General features: G+C 53.4%; 1 protein-coding gene across 1 annotated transcript; it reads left to right on the forward strand.

The window, feature by feature from the left end:
- The first annotated feature begins 268 nt into the window (after nt 1–268).
- Slc44a4 (solute carrier family 44 member 4) lies at nt 269–15,226 on the forward strand. Its single transcript, XM_057751127.1, has 21 exons — nt 269–305; nt 2,341–2,389; nt 3,355–3,428; nt 3,544–3,622; nt 4,289–4,388; nt 4,470–4,592; nt 5,042–5,102; nt 7,039–7,123; nt 7,200–7,283; nt 7,544–7,779; nt 7,872–7,971; nt 9,287–9,379; nt 9,594–9,696; nt 12,417–12,673; nt 12,765–12,859; nt 12,936–13,039; nt 13,167–13,240; nt 13,404–13,474; nt 13,587–13,681; nt 13,760–13,844; nt 14,999–15,226. Exons 1-21 carry the CDS (start codon nt 272–274, stop codon nt 15,118–15,120), a joined length of 2,124 nt encoding a protein of 707 aa, XP_057607110.1. The 5' UTR covers nt 269–271; the 3' UTR covers nt 15,121–15,226.
- The last annotated feature ends 1,245 nt before the right edge of the window (nt 15,227–16,471 follow it).

Below are 16,471 nucleotides of genomic sequence, written 5' to 3' on the forward strand. Positions count from 1 at the left end.
CCCTGAGGTCTGGGTGCGCCGCAGCTGGAGCACTTTGAGAAACTGTGCAGTGTTTTCTTATCAAAGCATGCCAGGTTCTTCCAGGCGCGCCGGGCAGGCAGCTCCCGAGACCCAGTATCCCGGTGGCTGGGCAGATCTGAAATCAGAAGAAGGAACTCGAGTGTGTCGGGGACCACAAGGCGGGGGGTGGAGCTATGACGTCTGGAGGGCGGGGCAGGCGGCAGGTGAACGGCCAGGTCTCCCTGGCTCCAATCACTCCGGAGACTGAGCCATGGGGGGAGAGCAGAGGGAGAACGAGGCTTACGGTAAGGCTGTGACTAGAGGTCCGGGCTCTGGAGAGAGGTGGCCGAGGTGGGTTCTAAGCAGAGGAACTACCTGGGTCTGTTCACGGAAAGAGACAGCCCTGCCCGGGAGGATGGTCTCTGCCTGGGCCACAGCAAAGGTCCTGCGTACTGAAGTGAGGTCTGTGTGTGCAGGTGTTGGGCCTGGCTCTGGGGGGTGAGGGGTGGGGGTTGCAGGGGGCGGAGAGGCTAGAGGTTCTGGCATGAGCTCTAAGTCCCTGAGGGCAGGGCCCTGGAAAACAAAGCCCGCATGGTTAGGAGGCAGGTTGGGGTTCTGAAGCTTCTGCTCAGGACAGAACTCAGGGTCCAGCAGCGTCCTGTGCTCAGAGCCTACAAGGGTGGAGGCTGGGGCTCCGGCAAGCTAGGACTCTTGTGAGCTGGGGAACTCCACTTTAGATTTTGTATCTCTGAAGAGCAAAGGTGCTGGGGTCTCTCAACCCACACCCTGTGAAGAGTCGGTGGCCGGGACTCTGACATGCTGGGGTCTGTGTGAACAGTTAGGGAGCCAGGCCCTCTGAAAGTTCTTGTAAGGATTAGAGGGCTGGGACCCCAAAATTCTGGGGTCAGCCTACTAGGATTCCTGTGAACTGGTACCCTCAGCTGCTGGAGTCTGCCTGCTAGAGCTCTGAGGAGCAGGGGCTGGTACCGTGGACTAAAGGCGTCCTTGTGAGAAGTAGGGAGTGGTACCCTGAGCTGCTGGGGTCTGCCTGCTACAGGCCCTGTGAAAAGTGGGGGTCTACGGACTGGTGGAGAAAGGGCTGATGCCTGCCTTAAGGTCTCTGTTGCGAAGAAAAAGAAGGGGGTCTGTCTGGGGCACTTTAAGGAATAGGGGCAGGGTGCTGTGGAAGGTGAGGCCTGAGGAGAGAGGAAGCAGGGGCCTGTTCCCAGAACAAAGGAAAAAAGGGCTGGAAGTCTTTCCCCAAGTCCTGAGGAGCAAGAGCTGAGGAAGGAGGGCTGAGGGTTTCCTTACCTGAGAGGATTTTCAGCGCCTACAGGGGAACTCATTCTGAGGGTTGGGCCTCCTCTAGGTGGGGCTTGTCCCCTGGGATACCACATAAAGGCCAGAGCACTGCACAGAAAACTTCCTGGAGCAGCTTTGGGTCAATCATTGACCCTGGATCCCTAGGCCTGAGTGGAGCAGAGTCCAGAACACCCAAGAAAGCAGATTCCACCCTGCCCCAGACTAGCCCAGTCCTCAGGCTCTTCTTCAGTGTCCACCAGGACCCTGGCAGCCCGGCCCCACCCCCTCCCCTGTGTACTCAGGGAGGACCAGGAACAAGAAGTGGCCACAACCCCAAAGGCCGGCTCAGATGTCAACCTGGCTGCCTACCCGGAGCTGTGTAGCCCAGTGGAGGGTCTGCAGAGTTCCTGCTTCCTCCCTGTGCCCTGCAGGGCTTCCCACCTGTGACTAGGCTTTTCTCTGTCACATCCTTGGGCCAGAGGGCTGAGAGAGCAGAGATGAGTGACTTGGTCCCCTCAGGGGCTCCAACCTGGATGGTCCAGAGAGGACCGGGAAGGGGTTAGAGCAGAGATAGGATGGGCCCTGAGTGCCACTGGGAGGGTCAGCAGAAGGAGGGCCTTGAGAGAGTCAGAAGCTCACTCCCAACTGATCAGGAGGCTAAAGCAGTAGAATGGCAAGTTCAAGGTCAGCTTGGAGAACTCAGCAAGGTCCTGTCTGAAATACAGAGTGAAGATAAAAACCAAATGGCCGTGGTTTTAGCTCAGTGACGGTGCTTTGCTTGCCTTGCACGTTGGGAGCAATAGATTCAACATCCAGTACTGTCTAAAATAAAGGCCCCACTTCCCACCTGTTGCTAGGGTAGGAGCCACAGCAGGCAACCATCCTGCCGCTGGCCAGGATGCTGGGAATCCAGCTCCCTAGTGTCCTCTCGATGCTAGTCAAACAGGCAGGCTCTCCTGGGACTAAGGGATGTCTGGAAGGGACAGGATGTGGGGAGAGAGCCCTCCAGTGCCTCATTCTCACTCTCCCCACCCTCAGGGAAATCAGCCAAATATGACCCCTCCTTTCGAGGCCCCATCAAAAACAGGTGAGCTGTGGGCGCCTTCCCCCAGGGGTGCAGGGAGGATTCTGTCTGCAGGAGCCTGATCCACTGAGGCATTTGTGTGTTTGGAGGGATTTGAGGGGGCTCTGGGTGCTGGGGTCATTCGATTTCTTGACTTAGGTGCCAGCTACTCAGGTGTGTATGCATTTGGGGAAAACTCACCCAGATAAAATTTATGAGTGTGCTATCTTTCCATCTCTTGTCTCTCTCTGTGTGCAAGCGCGTATGTGTGTGTGTGTGTGCATGAGCTTGTAATTAGCTGTGCTATATTTCAGCAGAATTATTATTATTATTTGGTTTTTCGAGACAGGGTTTCTCTGTGGCTTTGGAGCCTGTCCTGGCAGTAGCTTTTGTAGACCAGGCTGGCCTCAAACTCACAGAGATCATCCACCTGCCTCTGCCTCCGAAGTGCTGGGATTAAAGGCGTGTGCCACCACCGCCCAGCGTCAGCAGAAGAGTTCTTATCCTAAGAAAAGCTTTGTTAGTCAGGCGGTGGTGGCGCACGCCTTTAATCCAAGCACTCAGGAGGCAGAGGCAGGCGGATCTCTGTGAGTTCGAGGCAGCCTAGACTACAGAGCTAGTTCCAGGACAGGCTCCAAAGCTACAGAAAAATCCTGTCTCGAAAAACCAAGAAAAGAAAAGTTTTCTTAAAATAGATAAAGAATGCCAATCTTGCCAGGTGGTGGTGGCACATGTCATTAATCCCAGAAATCAGGAGTCGGAGGCTGGAGAATCTCTCTGAGTTTGAGACCAGCCTGGTCTACAGAGAGAGTTCTAGGATAGCCAGGGCTACACACAGAAACCATCTTGGAAAAAAAAAAAGGGGGGGATGCCATTCTTTCTAGCATTCCCCAATCCTCTAACCCATCACCCCCCGGATTATGCCCCATACCTGAGCCCCACACCGGCACCCCTACACTCCCCAGCTCAGACATCTGTCCCTTCCCCAGGAGCTGTACAGACATCATCTGCTGTGTGCTCTTCCTGCTCTTCATCCTGGGTTACATCGCGGTCGGGCTTGTGGGTAAGTTTCCAGGAACCTAGGGCGAAGGACACTGACCCAGGGAGAGAGCACCCCCATAGCTCCTACCCCCAAGTCTCTGTCTTTCTGTGACCGTGTTGTGTGTTCCTGCCTCCAGCCTGGGTGTATGGAGACCCTCGGCAAGTGCTGTACCCCAGAAACTCCACGGGGGCCTACTGCGGCGTGGGGGAGAACAAGTGAGTACCAGGGGGAGGGCAGCGGCGTGTGGGGGCGGGAGCAGCATGGGGGGGCGGAACACACCACGTACTAGACGGCTCTGCGTCCCCAGCCCAAGCCCGCCAGCCCACACGGGAAGCTCTCTCTGCTCAGCCTCCCCAGGACTGGGACAATGCAGAGCCAGCTTCAGTGCAGGATTTTAGAGTTCAGATGTCGCTGTCCGAGTCCCCAACCGGGATAAGTTTGGGTCGTGTGGCCTTGAACATCTTACTCAGCCTCTCTGAGCTCTGACTTCCTGCACTGACCAGCAGCACCCTTCCAGAAGGTATGCAGGAAATAACAAGCTGCTAACTAACACTCTTGTCACCATTACAACGCTCCGGCAGGCGGGCGGGTGGTTCACATCCAAACTGCTAAGCCTCCCGAGGGTGATACTGTCATTTCATCTAAGGCAGACTTGAGCCCTCGCTCAGGGTCATAAAGCTGCCTTACGAGGGGCTGTGCTCCAGAATCGATACTCTCAGCCACACATTGGCTATCGTACGGTGAATCAATTACCTGGGTGGTCTTCTGGGTCTCCTTATGTCCCCAGAGGAGCTGGGCCAGGAACTGGGTGTCGAGTGCTAAGAGAATGGCGCCCCACGCCTGTCCAGGCCCTTACGCATGCACGGCCTCTCTTCCTGCAGGGATAAGCCCTACGTGTTTTACTTCAACATCCTCAGCTGTGCTGTAAGCGCCAATGTCATCTCCATCTCCCAGAACGGCCTCCAGTGCCCCACACCCCAGGTCAGAAGCCAGGCCCTCTATGAGCCCCACCTGCGCCCCAGGCCCTGGGTACCAGCCTCTTAGCCTGTTCTCTGCCCACAGGTGTGCGTCTCCTCCTGCCCGGAGACCCCGTGGACTGTGCCTGTGAACCAGTACTCAGAGACAGTCGATAAAGTCTATAAGGAATACAAGAACTTTTGTCTACCAGGAGTACCCCCAAATATGGTAAATGCTGGTCCCTATGCCATCGCTGTTGCTGGAGAGGACGGGGAGTGGAGGAGTGGGGGGGAAGTTGGGCTCCAAGGAGGGATGGGTCAGTCTGAGCCTTGAGGTAGCAGAAGTTGTTGGCAGAGGTGGTGGTGGTAGCAATGGTGGTGATGGTGGTGGTAGTGGAGGTGGTGGTGATGGTGGTGATGATGGTGGTGATGGTGATGGTGTTGATGGTAATGATGATGATGTTGGTGATGGTGGTGGTGATGATGATGGTGATAATGGTGGTGGTGGTGATGATGATGGTGGTGATGGTGGTGATGATGGTGGTGGTGGTGGTGATGGTGGTGGTGATGATAATGGTGGTGGTGATGGTGATGGTAATAATGGTGAAGGTGGTAGTGATGGTGGGAGCCGCAACTTCAATATCTGTGCATCTGTCTGTTCTCCCCATCTATCCCCAGACAGTGGAGGACAGCCTGAAGGAGGAACTCTGTCCCCGCTTCCTTCTTCCTTCTACTCCAGGTGAGAACCGTGCACATCACCCCTCAGGCATCACCCATCCAATATTTCCATTTCTCAAATGAAGGAAGCAGACCCAGGAGAAAGGCCCTCAGCACGTCATGGGGGCTCAAGAGTGAGCAGCAGGCCGCCATTCCCGGCCTCAGGACCGTGTAGTTAGATTGCTGGCGTCCGCCGTGCAACTATGTACCAGAGGCCGGGACAGATGTTCAGGGATGATAGACACCAACCACTCCCTGCTCAAGCAGCATTCTAGGTGGAGAGGTCAGAGGTCAGAGGAGCCCTAGGCCAACTAGATGGTGCACGCCTAAGCTTCCAACAGGGACACAGAGGCAGGAGACCTTGAAGGCCAGCCTGGGGCACATAGCAAGGTCCTCTCAGACCAACAGTAAAGCAGGGCCGATGAGATGACTTGGCGCACAAAGTGTTTGCCCCAAGTCTGCCAACCTGAGTTCGAGCCCCAGGACCCATGTGGGAGAAGGCGAGACTGGACTCCTGAGCTAGACCTCTGACCACCACAGGCCTTGCACAACCCAAACGCATTTGCACACAATAAACAGACGTAATCGTGGTTTTGGATGAGCGGTGTGCAGAGCAACTTCCTAGCTTGTGCAATGCCCTGGATTCCTGGATTCTCGGCACTGCAAAAACAGGATAGAGCAGCAATAACAAGAAACAACTGCTTGAGGGTCTCGTGAGAACGTCCATGGTGGGCGGGAGAGATTGCTCAGCAGTTAAGTGTGCCTGCTGCTTATATATGGGTTCCCAGGACCCACATAGTGAGTGACTGGAAACTATCCGACACCATCCAGGGGCCCCGACACCCTCTTCTGGCCCTCGCAGGCACACACACACACACACACACACACACAGGCAAAGCATTCATACACATAAAATAAAATATGCTCAGTCTGGTGGTGTATATCTGTAGTCCCAGGGCACAGGAAGCAGAGGCAGGAGGATCGCCATGGATTCAATGCCAGCCTGATTCACACAGTGAGTTTCAGGACAGCAAATGCTACATAGTGAACCCTGCCTCAAAAATCAAGCAAAACAGATAAATCGAAAAAAGTTTTTTTTTAATTAAATGTACATGGATGAATAAATCTGAAGGGAATTAAACAACCTGAGACATCTATCCAAATGTTACAAATGGATGGGGCTGGGAAGGTCAATCACATTGGCCTTTCTTCCCTGTACACCTCTTCCCAACATGTGTGACTGGTTTGGTTTATTAGAGACAGGATCTTATTTTGTGGTCCAACAGGCTCCCGGCTGCCTTCCTGCCTCAGCCTGTCCCCATGCTGAGATAACAGGGAGACACCACCGTGTCCAGCTGCCTTTTCTTTTATTTCTTTATCTATTTTAGTAGAAAATGTTTTTTAACTTTAGTTGAGAAAAGACAAAACGTCCAGGCAAGCACAGTGGGAAGGGCACCCAAGGGCTGCTCCAAACCAGACAGATCTGGATTTAAACTTGAGCACTTCCAGCAGATGGAACTCGGGCGGGTTACTCGACCTTTCTGGGCCTTGTTTCCTCAGCACCAGGATGTAAGTGATAAACCAAACTAACAGGCCCGGCTGGAGATCCAGAGACAGAGATGGGGCAGGGGCTGAGCTGAGAGAGAGCAGGGAGGTTCTGAAGCGGAATGTGTGCAGAATCCCGGGCCGGAAGCCTGGCCCAGGGCCATGACAGCTGAGGGACCAATCATGGGTGCTGTGCAATGAGGAGGCCATGACTGTCCTGGCCCACGCAGGGATCCAGGTGACGGGGCGCAAGGACGTCTGACCGATGGCAGGGAGGGAATACAGGCTGCAGCACCCCGGCCCTGAAATACCAGCAGATCCCGCCCGTCCATCGCCGCTGCCTCTCATGACAGTGCTCTGGGATGGGAGGGTCAGGCAGACGCCCACCCAGCAGCCCCTGTTCTCTCTTCTAGCTCTGGGACGTTGTTTTCCGTTCCCCAACGTTAGCTTACCCGAATACCCAGGGATCAATAACACCAGTGTCTCTGATGGAATCAGGTAGATATTTTCCTCTCCGTCAGCCCCCTGTCCCCTCTTACCCTCGCCCCACCTGACTCCACCCTTCTCCAAACAGTGGCCTCCTTGATCACATCAATGCCCGGGACATCTCTGTGAAGATCTTTGAAGATTTTGCTCAGTCCTGGAAATGGATTCTCTTGTGAGTCCATAGCTTCCCGGGGATCCAGCCCCTTTCTCCTTCCTGCTGCCTTCCCTGATCCTCTTTCCTTACAAGGTCTATGTGTGAGGCCAAGGCTGTGATCAGAGGGGGAGCTAGCTCAGGATAGACCGTGAGCCAGGCAGGACTTGTATCCGAAAATGAATCATACATTCATTGTATGATTGAGGGTACAAGGAAAGGAAATTGGGGGACTCTGAAGGGCTTGGGAGGCAACCCTCACTTATCCTCCTCCCCCGCAGGGCCCTGGCTGTGGCGCTGGTGCTTAGTCTACTCTTTATCCTGCTCCTGCGCCTGGTGGCAGCGCCCCTGGTGCTACTGCTGATTGTGGGGGTGCTAGCGGTGCTGGCCTACGGCATCTACCACTGCTGGCAGCAGTACCGGGTGCTGCGGGACAACGGTGCCTCCATCTCCCAGCTGGGCTTCACCACCGACCTCAGCGCCTACCAGAGCGTGCAGGAGACCTGGCTGGCTGCTCGTGAGTCCCCTCCCTCCGCTGGCTGCCGAGGGTTGTCCTGGTTGGGTGACCCTAGCCCTGACTGGGGGGACCACCACCTGCTGTCCCCGCAGTAATTATCCTGGCTGTCCTTGAGGGCATCTTGCTGCTGCTGCTCATCTTCCTGCGCCAGCGGATCCGCATCGCCTGCGCTCTGCTGAAGGAGGCCAGCAGGTCAGGGCCTGCCCCGGGGGAGAGGGGACATCGGGCAGGGATGCCGGCCTGGATGGGGTAATAGGAACCCTGGAGGAGAAAGGTAGTGTTGCTCAGTGAGCAGCAGCACTGCTGAGTTTCAGACTCTCAGGGCCTCAGTTTCCCTGTCTGCTCTGCTCTGTTGCTGTTTGATGGCGGGGTGGTGGTGGTGGCGGCAGGGTGGTGGTGGTGGTGGTGGTATTAAGATTGGCTTATTTTTGTTTTATGTATGGTGTTTTGCCAGCATGCATGTCTGTGCACCATGCATGTCTGGTGCTGTGGGAGGCCAGAGGCTTTGGATCCTCTGGAACAGGAGTTACAGACAGTTGTGAGCCCAAGTCCTCTGGGAGAGCAACCAGTGCTCTTAACTTCAGAGCCATCTCTGCTGCCCAAAGGATTTTGTTGTTGTCATTGTTGGTTGGTTGTTTTGAGACGGGAGCTCATGTAGCCCAGACTAGTGTCTGATCAGCTATGTAGCTGAGGCTGTCCTTGAACTCCTGATCTCCCTGCCTGCGATGCGGTGCTGGTGGTGGTCATGCTCATCTTGGGTGGCACAGGCTTACTGTATAGTTGAAGATGACCTTGAACACATCCTCCTGCACCTACCTCCAGAACGTTAGGGTTATGGGTGGGCATGGATCGCCAGGCCTCCTTTATGCGGGGGTCTAACTCAGGGTCTCCTGTGTCAGGCAAGCCACATCCCTCCTGTGTCACCCCTACCCCTGCTGCTCCTTTGAGGCTGTGTCTTGCAGTATAGCGCAGACTGGCTTCAAACTCCTGGCCACCCTGCTGTCTCAGCCTCCTGGACGCTGGGATTGGAAGAATCGCCACCACACCCAGCCTCCCTCTTTGTAAGACGGTTGTCACAGCGGACTAAACCTTGCAAGGGCATTGTGAGGACTGAATGCGTCTGCGTTGACTAAGTGCCTAGGTGGGAGCTGAGGTGCTTGCTGGGTGAGGCGGCAGGAGTCGAGGTAGGAGAAGGAGACATTGCCAAGTAGACTGCAGGGGCCAGCATCTTTTGGTGGTTCTCTTCTCTTATACTCCCTGGGCTTTCCAGGCATCTTCTGTGACTCCGGGTTCCTCTAAGGGTCCCGTGAGCCTTATTGGGTTCACCCAGCAAGAATCCACTGTGTACCCCGCCCAGAACCGGGTGCTGGGGATGCGGACACAAAAGCCATAGTTCTCCGTTTCTGGCCTGGAGAAACAAATAGGCCAGAGGAGTGCAGCCAGGGTCAGGCCTGGGAGAGCCTGCGCAGGGCTGAGGCCCCAGTGGGCTGCTCTTGTCTTCCTACAGGGCTGTGGGCCAGATGGTGTCCACTATGTTCTACCCCCTGGTCACCTTCGTCCTCCTGGTCATTTGCATCAGCTACTGGGCCCTGATTGCTCTGTATCCTTTGTACGCCCCCCCTCCCCAGCTCTGGGGTGGGGCGAGTCCCGTGTGCGGTGTGAGGGGACTGAGCTGCAAGGGTGAGCAGGGGTTGAATGCCTGTGTGTGTGCTGTGTGTGTCCCTGTGTGTGGACTGCTCCAGTCCCAGGGGGAGCTATGTAGGTGTGGCCTGTGATTGACAGCCAGCATCATGCTCTCCTTGACTCATCTCTGGGTACCTGGCCACATCCGGGCAACCCCAGTACGTCTATCGGGTGTCCGACTCCAACGCATCTGACTGTCAGAACGTGCCTGTGAACAAGTCCTGTGACCCCATGGTGAGAGGGAGCAGGGTGGGTGCTGAAGGGATCTTGGGGGTCAGTCAGCCCAGATTTCCTCTGATGCAGAAGTACTTGAGAGGGCAAGGACAGTCCGTGGACGGAACCTCCCTTGGTTCTGTAGCTGAGCTGCCCACTTTGTAGGAAGTGAAGTGCGGACAGGACCTCTGAGTGAAGGTGGGGGGCTGACTAGCAAGCAGGACCTTTCTCGGCCACCGAAGCCGTTAAATATTTCTTCCTCCTGGGTCTCCACCCACTGCTCTGTAAATGGGAGCTGATCCTAATTGCCATCTCGTGGGTGGCTTAAGAGTTTTGACGCCATTGGGTACGTCTGGCGCTGCATACAATGCCTGCCCACTGACAGACCACAGCTGCGTGTCCTGGGAACAGAGCCCCAGACAGTGGCTCAGGTCCACCCAAGCGAGCGATGCCTGGAGGACCTTGGGAGGCCTGTCTTCCCAGCCCCTGAGAGGTGGAGGCCCAGGATCAGGAGTTCTACAGCAGTCTCTGTTACACGGCTAGTCTGCAGCCAGCCTGAGCTACACGAGGCTAGGTGGTCTCTACAAAACAAAAATAAGCATAACAAAAAGCCACACAACACCCACAGGAACACACCTCTAATGCCAGCTTCCTGGAGGTTAAGAGTGGGGATTTCCAGTTCAGGACCAGCCTGGGTGACAGAAGGAGACCCTTCCTCAAAAACAACCCCTACACACAAAAGTGAGAGGAGGCTCATTCGGATATAGAAAAGACCTACCATGTTCCATGCCCAGAGGGACCCAGTTTTCCTTTGCAACATTCACCCTCCAACAGTGAAGGCAGCCACAGGCCCACAGTGAACTGTTGAGAGAAGGGTTTTGCTTTCTTTCTTTTTCTTTTTTTGAATCAGGGTCTCACCATAGAGCCCTGCCTGGCCTGGAACTCAATGCATAAACCAGACTGGCCTCAAACGGATCCACCTGCCTCTGCCTCCCAAGTGTTGGCATTAAAGGTGTGCACCACTGTGCCCAGCTTTATTTCAAACTCACACTCAGACACCGTGAAGCGTTTAAAGTCATATTTTCTGGATTTGTTTAGTTTTAATTATTCATTTTTATCTGTTATTATGGATATTTCCAAACATATGCAGAAGTAACAGGATGTTGGTGAATCGTGTGGCCAGACCCTGCTTCCTGAGGACCCTCCTCCTCCTTTTTGCAATGCTACTGTTTGAACCCAGGGCCTCATGCATGAACTACATTCCCTAAGCTGCCCCCACCCTCAACTTTTAGGTAGTTAAGGAATGTTTTCTCTCTCTCTCTCTTTATAATTTTTCTATCCTATTCTGTTATTTCTTTCTTATTTCATGCACATGAGTGTCTGGCCTGCATGTATAGTTTATTCACCACATTGTACTTGCTGTCCAAAGAGACCAGAAGAGGCCTTGGGTCCCCTGGAACCAGAGTTGCAGACAGTCATGAGCCACCATGTAGGTGCTGGGAATGGAACCCTGGTCCTCTTGCAGAACAGCAAGGGCTCTCAGCCACTGAGGCATGGCATAGCTTCCTTCCTCTCTCTCTCTTTCTATCTCTTTCTTTTGATACGGGGTTTCTCTATGTAGCCCTGCTATTCTGGAATTCACTTTGTAGACCAGGCTGGCCTCGAAAACGGAGATCTACCTGTCTCTGCCTCCAAGTGCTGGGATTAAAGGCATTTGCCACCACCACCCCATTCTTTCCCTCTCTCTCTCTCTCTCTCTCTCTCTCTCTCTCTCTCTCTCTCTCTCTCTCTCAGCTAGACTGAAATTTACTCTGTAGCCCATGCTGACCTCAAATTCATCGCGATCTCCTTGCCCTAGCTTCCTTAAATGTTGGGATTGCAGGACTAAAATTATGCAGCTCAGGTAGTTTGAATACAGATTCTGACTATCATGTCTCTTTACACACAAGTGTGCTAAGGTGGATCTCAAAGAGCATTTGTTCCTTTGTTTATCTGTTTATAGACAAGATCTTAAGTAGTCCAGGCTGGTCTGGATCTTGCTACGTGGGAGAGGGTGACCTTAAACTGATCCTCCAGTCTCTACCTCCCACGGGCTGTGACGACAAGCATGCCCAACCGTGCAGGGGCTTCTGCGGTCTTTGCACACGCTAGGCAAGCTGGCTACCAGCTGATACGCGTCTCCAGTCCCTCAACAGATGACTTAAAAAGCAGAGCCTGAGGATTAGGTCACTGATAAAAAACTGTCGTTTGTTCCTGAAGTTCCAGCTTCTACGCTAAAAATAGGAAGAAAGGAAAAAAGAAGAAAAAGGAAGTCTAATAAAGCTGGGTGTGAAGCTCAGCTACTGGGGGGAAGTTGTAAAATGGGTGAGGATCAGTGTTCAATCCCGGCAAAACATGCACACGCACGCACACACACACACCACACACACACACAGACACTGTTTTGTTGTTATAGCCAACAAAATTACTTAATGCCGTTAAATGCCCGCAGTGTCTTGACGGCAGCTGCAGAGGCTTCTCTAAAACAGGTCTCTGGGAAAGCCGCAGAGCAGGTGGAAACCATAAAATCCCCCCCACACTTGCCCCAGGCCTTCTAGACAGCTTCTGGGTCGACCTGGAAACCAGGAAGCTGGTTAGTCACGCCAGGGAAAGTCTGAGCTGCTCTGAGCCTGGAGGGAAGGTTAAGGATCTGCCTGCCACTCCAGGGTCTGACCCTGCTGTGTCCTCCCTGTCACTTCCAGGCCTCAACTGGGAATTTCTCCTCGTGCCCGGGGCTCACGTGCGCCTTCCAGGGCTACTCGACGACAGGCCTAGCCCAGCGCTCTCTCTTCAACCTGCAAATCTATGGAGTGTTGGGGCTCTTCTGGACGGTTAACTGGGTACTGGCCCTGGGCCAGTGCGTCCTTGCTGGGGCCTTTGCCTCCTTCTACTGGGCCTTTCATAAGCCTAAAGACATCCCTACCTTCCCCTTGAGCTCAGCCTTCATCCGCACCCTCCGGTGAGCCAGCGGCAGCCCCCTAGGGAAGCATCAGCCCTAGGGATACGGGGAGGTACCGGGGTGTCTCATCTCACCTACACAATCTCTGCAGTTACCACACTGGGTCGCTGGCGTTTGGAGCCCTCATCCTGACCCTTGTGCAGATAGCCCGGGTCATCCTGGAATACATTGACCACAAGCTAAGAGGTGAATGGTGACCAGTGATGGGCGGGTTTAGCTCCTGGAGAGCCAGCAGCTGAGCTTAGGCTTCCTTTGTCCCTAGGATCCCAAAATCCTGTGGCCCGGTGCATCATCTGCTGCTTCAAGTGCTGCCTCTGGTGCCTGGAGAAGTTTATTAAGTTTCTCAACCGCAACGCCTACATCATGGTGAGCACGGCCTCAAGGAGCCTCTTGCTCTGTACCCCTCTGCCTGCCCGGGCTCCACCAACACGGGGGCGGGGGAGGGGGCCAGGCTCACCAGGGGTGTGGCTCTGACCTTTCCTGCTCCTCCCAGATCGCCATCTATGGGAAGAATTTCTGTGTCTCAGCCAAAAACGCCTTCAAGCTGCTCATGAGGAACGTTGTCAGGTCAGGCCGCCATGGGGTCCCTTACCCAGATCGCCCATCCTTAAGCTGGCCTCACGGGCAGACGCTGCCTAGAAGGGTCTCACGCTTGGTCCAGGGCTCTGCCATCCCCATCACTGTTCCCAGCCCCGCCAGGACCTCACCCCCGCCCTGCCTCCCACTGCAGGGTAGTTGTCCTGGATAAAGTCACAGATCTGCTGCTCTTCTTTGGGAAGCTGCTGGTGGTCGGAGGTGTCGGTAAGGGCCACCATTACCATTGGGGTCTGCAGAGTTGGGGGCCCCTGGAATATGTGCAGAAAGGGGTGTCTGCAGAGGAGCGGCCCTGACCCTGGGAACCTTGTCCACGCAGGTGTCCTGTCTTTCTTCTTTTTCTCTGGTCGTATCAAGGGGCTGGGGAAAGACTTTGAGAACCCCCACCTCAACTATTATTGGCTGCCCATCATGGTGAGTGACATCTCCCTCTGCTACACCCAAGTCCCCAGATGCGCCTAGTGGGGTCCCAATGAGTCTTGTTTCCTGCAGACCTCCATCATGGGAGCCTATGTCATCGCCAGTGGCTTCTTCAGCGTGTTTGGCATGTGTGTAGACACGCTCTTCCTCTGCTTCCGTGAGTGACCCCCACCCTGACTCCTGACTCTGCAGGCTTCTCTTGCAGGTTGTCTGTAGCTTTGTAAACTAAAGCAGCTGGAGGGAGCATCTTCAGACATTCTGAGGCTAGAAGTTTGGGGAGGGAAGAAGGGAACAAACCCTGGACATTCTTAGAGGGGACCCTTCTCAGACAGAGGCCTGGTTAGGAAACATAGGAAGATGTTAACCGCAGAACATTTCCCAGAAGGGAGTCATAGTGTGTGTGTGTGTGGGGGGGGTGTTCTTCTTTCTTTCTTTTATTTATTTATTTATTTAGTTAGTTAGTTAGTTGGGTTTATTTTTGCGGGGGGGAGGGGGACATGCAGGGAGGCGGGACAGGATCACACTATGTAGCACAGGTTGACCCAGAACTAACTGTACAGCTAAGGCTGGCTCAAACTCATGAGCCTTCTACCTCAGCCCCCAAGTGCTGGGCATTGTGGTACCTTTTTGTTCCAGTGATGATGCCACCAGGCCTTGTGCCTGCAAAGCGGGAATGCCTCACCACGGTGCTATTCCCCCAGCCACGCACTGAGCAATTAACAGGATTTTGTTGTTGCTTTATGCTTTTGTTTCTTGGTTAAATCTTATTTACTTACATGTATTCTTGGTTGGTTCCAGCTTGCTCTATAAACCAGGCTGGATCAACTCCAGTCTTCTGGCCTCTGCCTCCTGAGTGCTAGAACCATGGAGATACACAACCATTCCCCAGACAAGAGTTATGCTGTGTAGCTCAGGCTGGCCCTGTGTTCTGCTGTGTAGCTCAGGCTGGCCCTGTGTTCTAAGTCCTCCTGTATCCACCTCCTAAATATTAGGATGAAATGAAAGCCACCATGACGAACTGACATGCAATTTTTCTTTATCCTGTTGTCATCCTATAAAACATACAATCATTTATACTCTTTACATGAGGAAACAGGTTATATAGAACTGCCAATATAGCCGGGCAGTGACGGTGCACAGCTTTAATCCCAGCACTCGGGAGGCAGAGGCAGGCGGATCTCAGCGAGTAAAGAACTAAGTGGCTTGGACAGGAGACCAGGCTGTTGGATCTACGCAGCCCAGATTATTTCTGGGGTGCAACAGGGTTCCACTTATCAGGGTCTGTTCTAATTGATCTACTCTGCTACTCAGTGGAGGATCTGGAAAGAAACGATGGTTCCCAGGAGCGGCCTTACTACATGCCCATGGCACTTATGAAGATTCTGGGCAAGAAGAATGAGGTCCCTGCTGGGGGCAAGAAGAGGAAGAAGTGAGAGGTGGCGTCGTAACCCAGGACAGCAACCCTCCTGTACAGAAGCCCAGCCAGATACGCCTTAAGAATCACAATTTTATAGTAAACAAATTTTATTAAAGATTAATATTTTATATTCTTGATAAGTATGGTTTTATTTTTAGTTCAAACTCATTTCTCTTTTATTAAAGTCCAAATTACTGTTACATGGTTCTATAGCAAGTAAAAGAAAATGTGTTCAGGACCCGAGGGTAGGAGACTGGGGTGTCCTTCGGATAGGGCGGCTGCCTAACATGTAAGCACCCCAGATTCTGTCTCCAGCATAAACATGGCCTGGAATCACGCGTGGAATCCCGTACTCAGGAGGTGGAGGCAGGAGGAGCTCCAGGTTATTCTTTTTTTTTTTATATTTATTTATTTATTATGTATACAATATTTTGTCTACATGTATTCCTGCAGGCCAGAAGAGGGCACCAGACCTTATTACAGATGGTTGTGAGCCACCATGTGGTTGCTGGGAATTGAACTCAGGACCTTTGGAAGAGCAGGCAATGCTCTTAACCACTGAGCCATCTCTCCAGCCCCTCCAGGTTATTCTTGACTCCAGAGTGAACTCAAGGCCAGGAGGAGCTGGGCAAGACCTTGATTCACAAGAAGAGGTGGGGGAGGGGGCTGTTCAAATAAGGGATCTGTCACCAACAATCCAGGCGATTGCTTCTTTTTATTTGTTTTTCATTTATTTATTTTCAGATTTTTTTGAGATAGGGTTTCTCCGCGTAGATCCACCTGCCTCTACCTCCCGAGTGCTAGGTTTAAAAGTGTGTGCTAACACTGCCTGACACACATAAGCAATCTTAGAATAAATAAAATGAACTGGACGTGGTGGCGCACACCTTTAATCTCAGCACCGGGGAGGCAGAGGCAGGCGGATCTCAGTGAGTTCAGGGCCAGGCTGGTCTACAGAGCAAGTTCCCGGACAGTCAGGCTTACACAAAGAAACCCTGTCTTTAAAAAAAAAAAAGATTCAGCTAACCATTTTTGCCTACGTGATCTTCCGTCTCTGCCTCCAGAGCACGGGTTTCAGAATGGGTTCTGAAAAGCGTACAGCAAATGCTTTTTACACTGAACCAACTCTGCAACCCCACGTGACTCTTAAATTTTATATATAAGGTGTGCACCACCATACCTGATTTAGGTGGTGGCAGGGATTAAACCGACGGCTTCCTAGACTAGGAAGGAACTCTACCAACGGAGTCACACTGTCCCCATGTGCTTTCTAGTCCTTCTACAAGGGGTTAGAGCCTTCCTCCCCGCCGGTTTCTGCACAACAAGCCTCGCCCCTTCGTCGCGTTCCGGGTATCAGAGCCAATCAA

Source organism: Chionomys nivalis, chromosome 19 (assembly GCF_950005125.1).
Source record: "Chionomys nivalis chromosome 19, mChiNiv1.1, whole genome shotgun sequence".
NCBI classification, from domain to species: Eukaryota; Metazoa; Chordata; class Mammalia; order Rodentia; family Cricetidae; genus Chionomys; species Chionomys nivalis.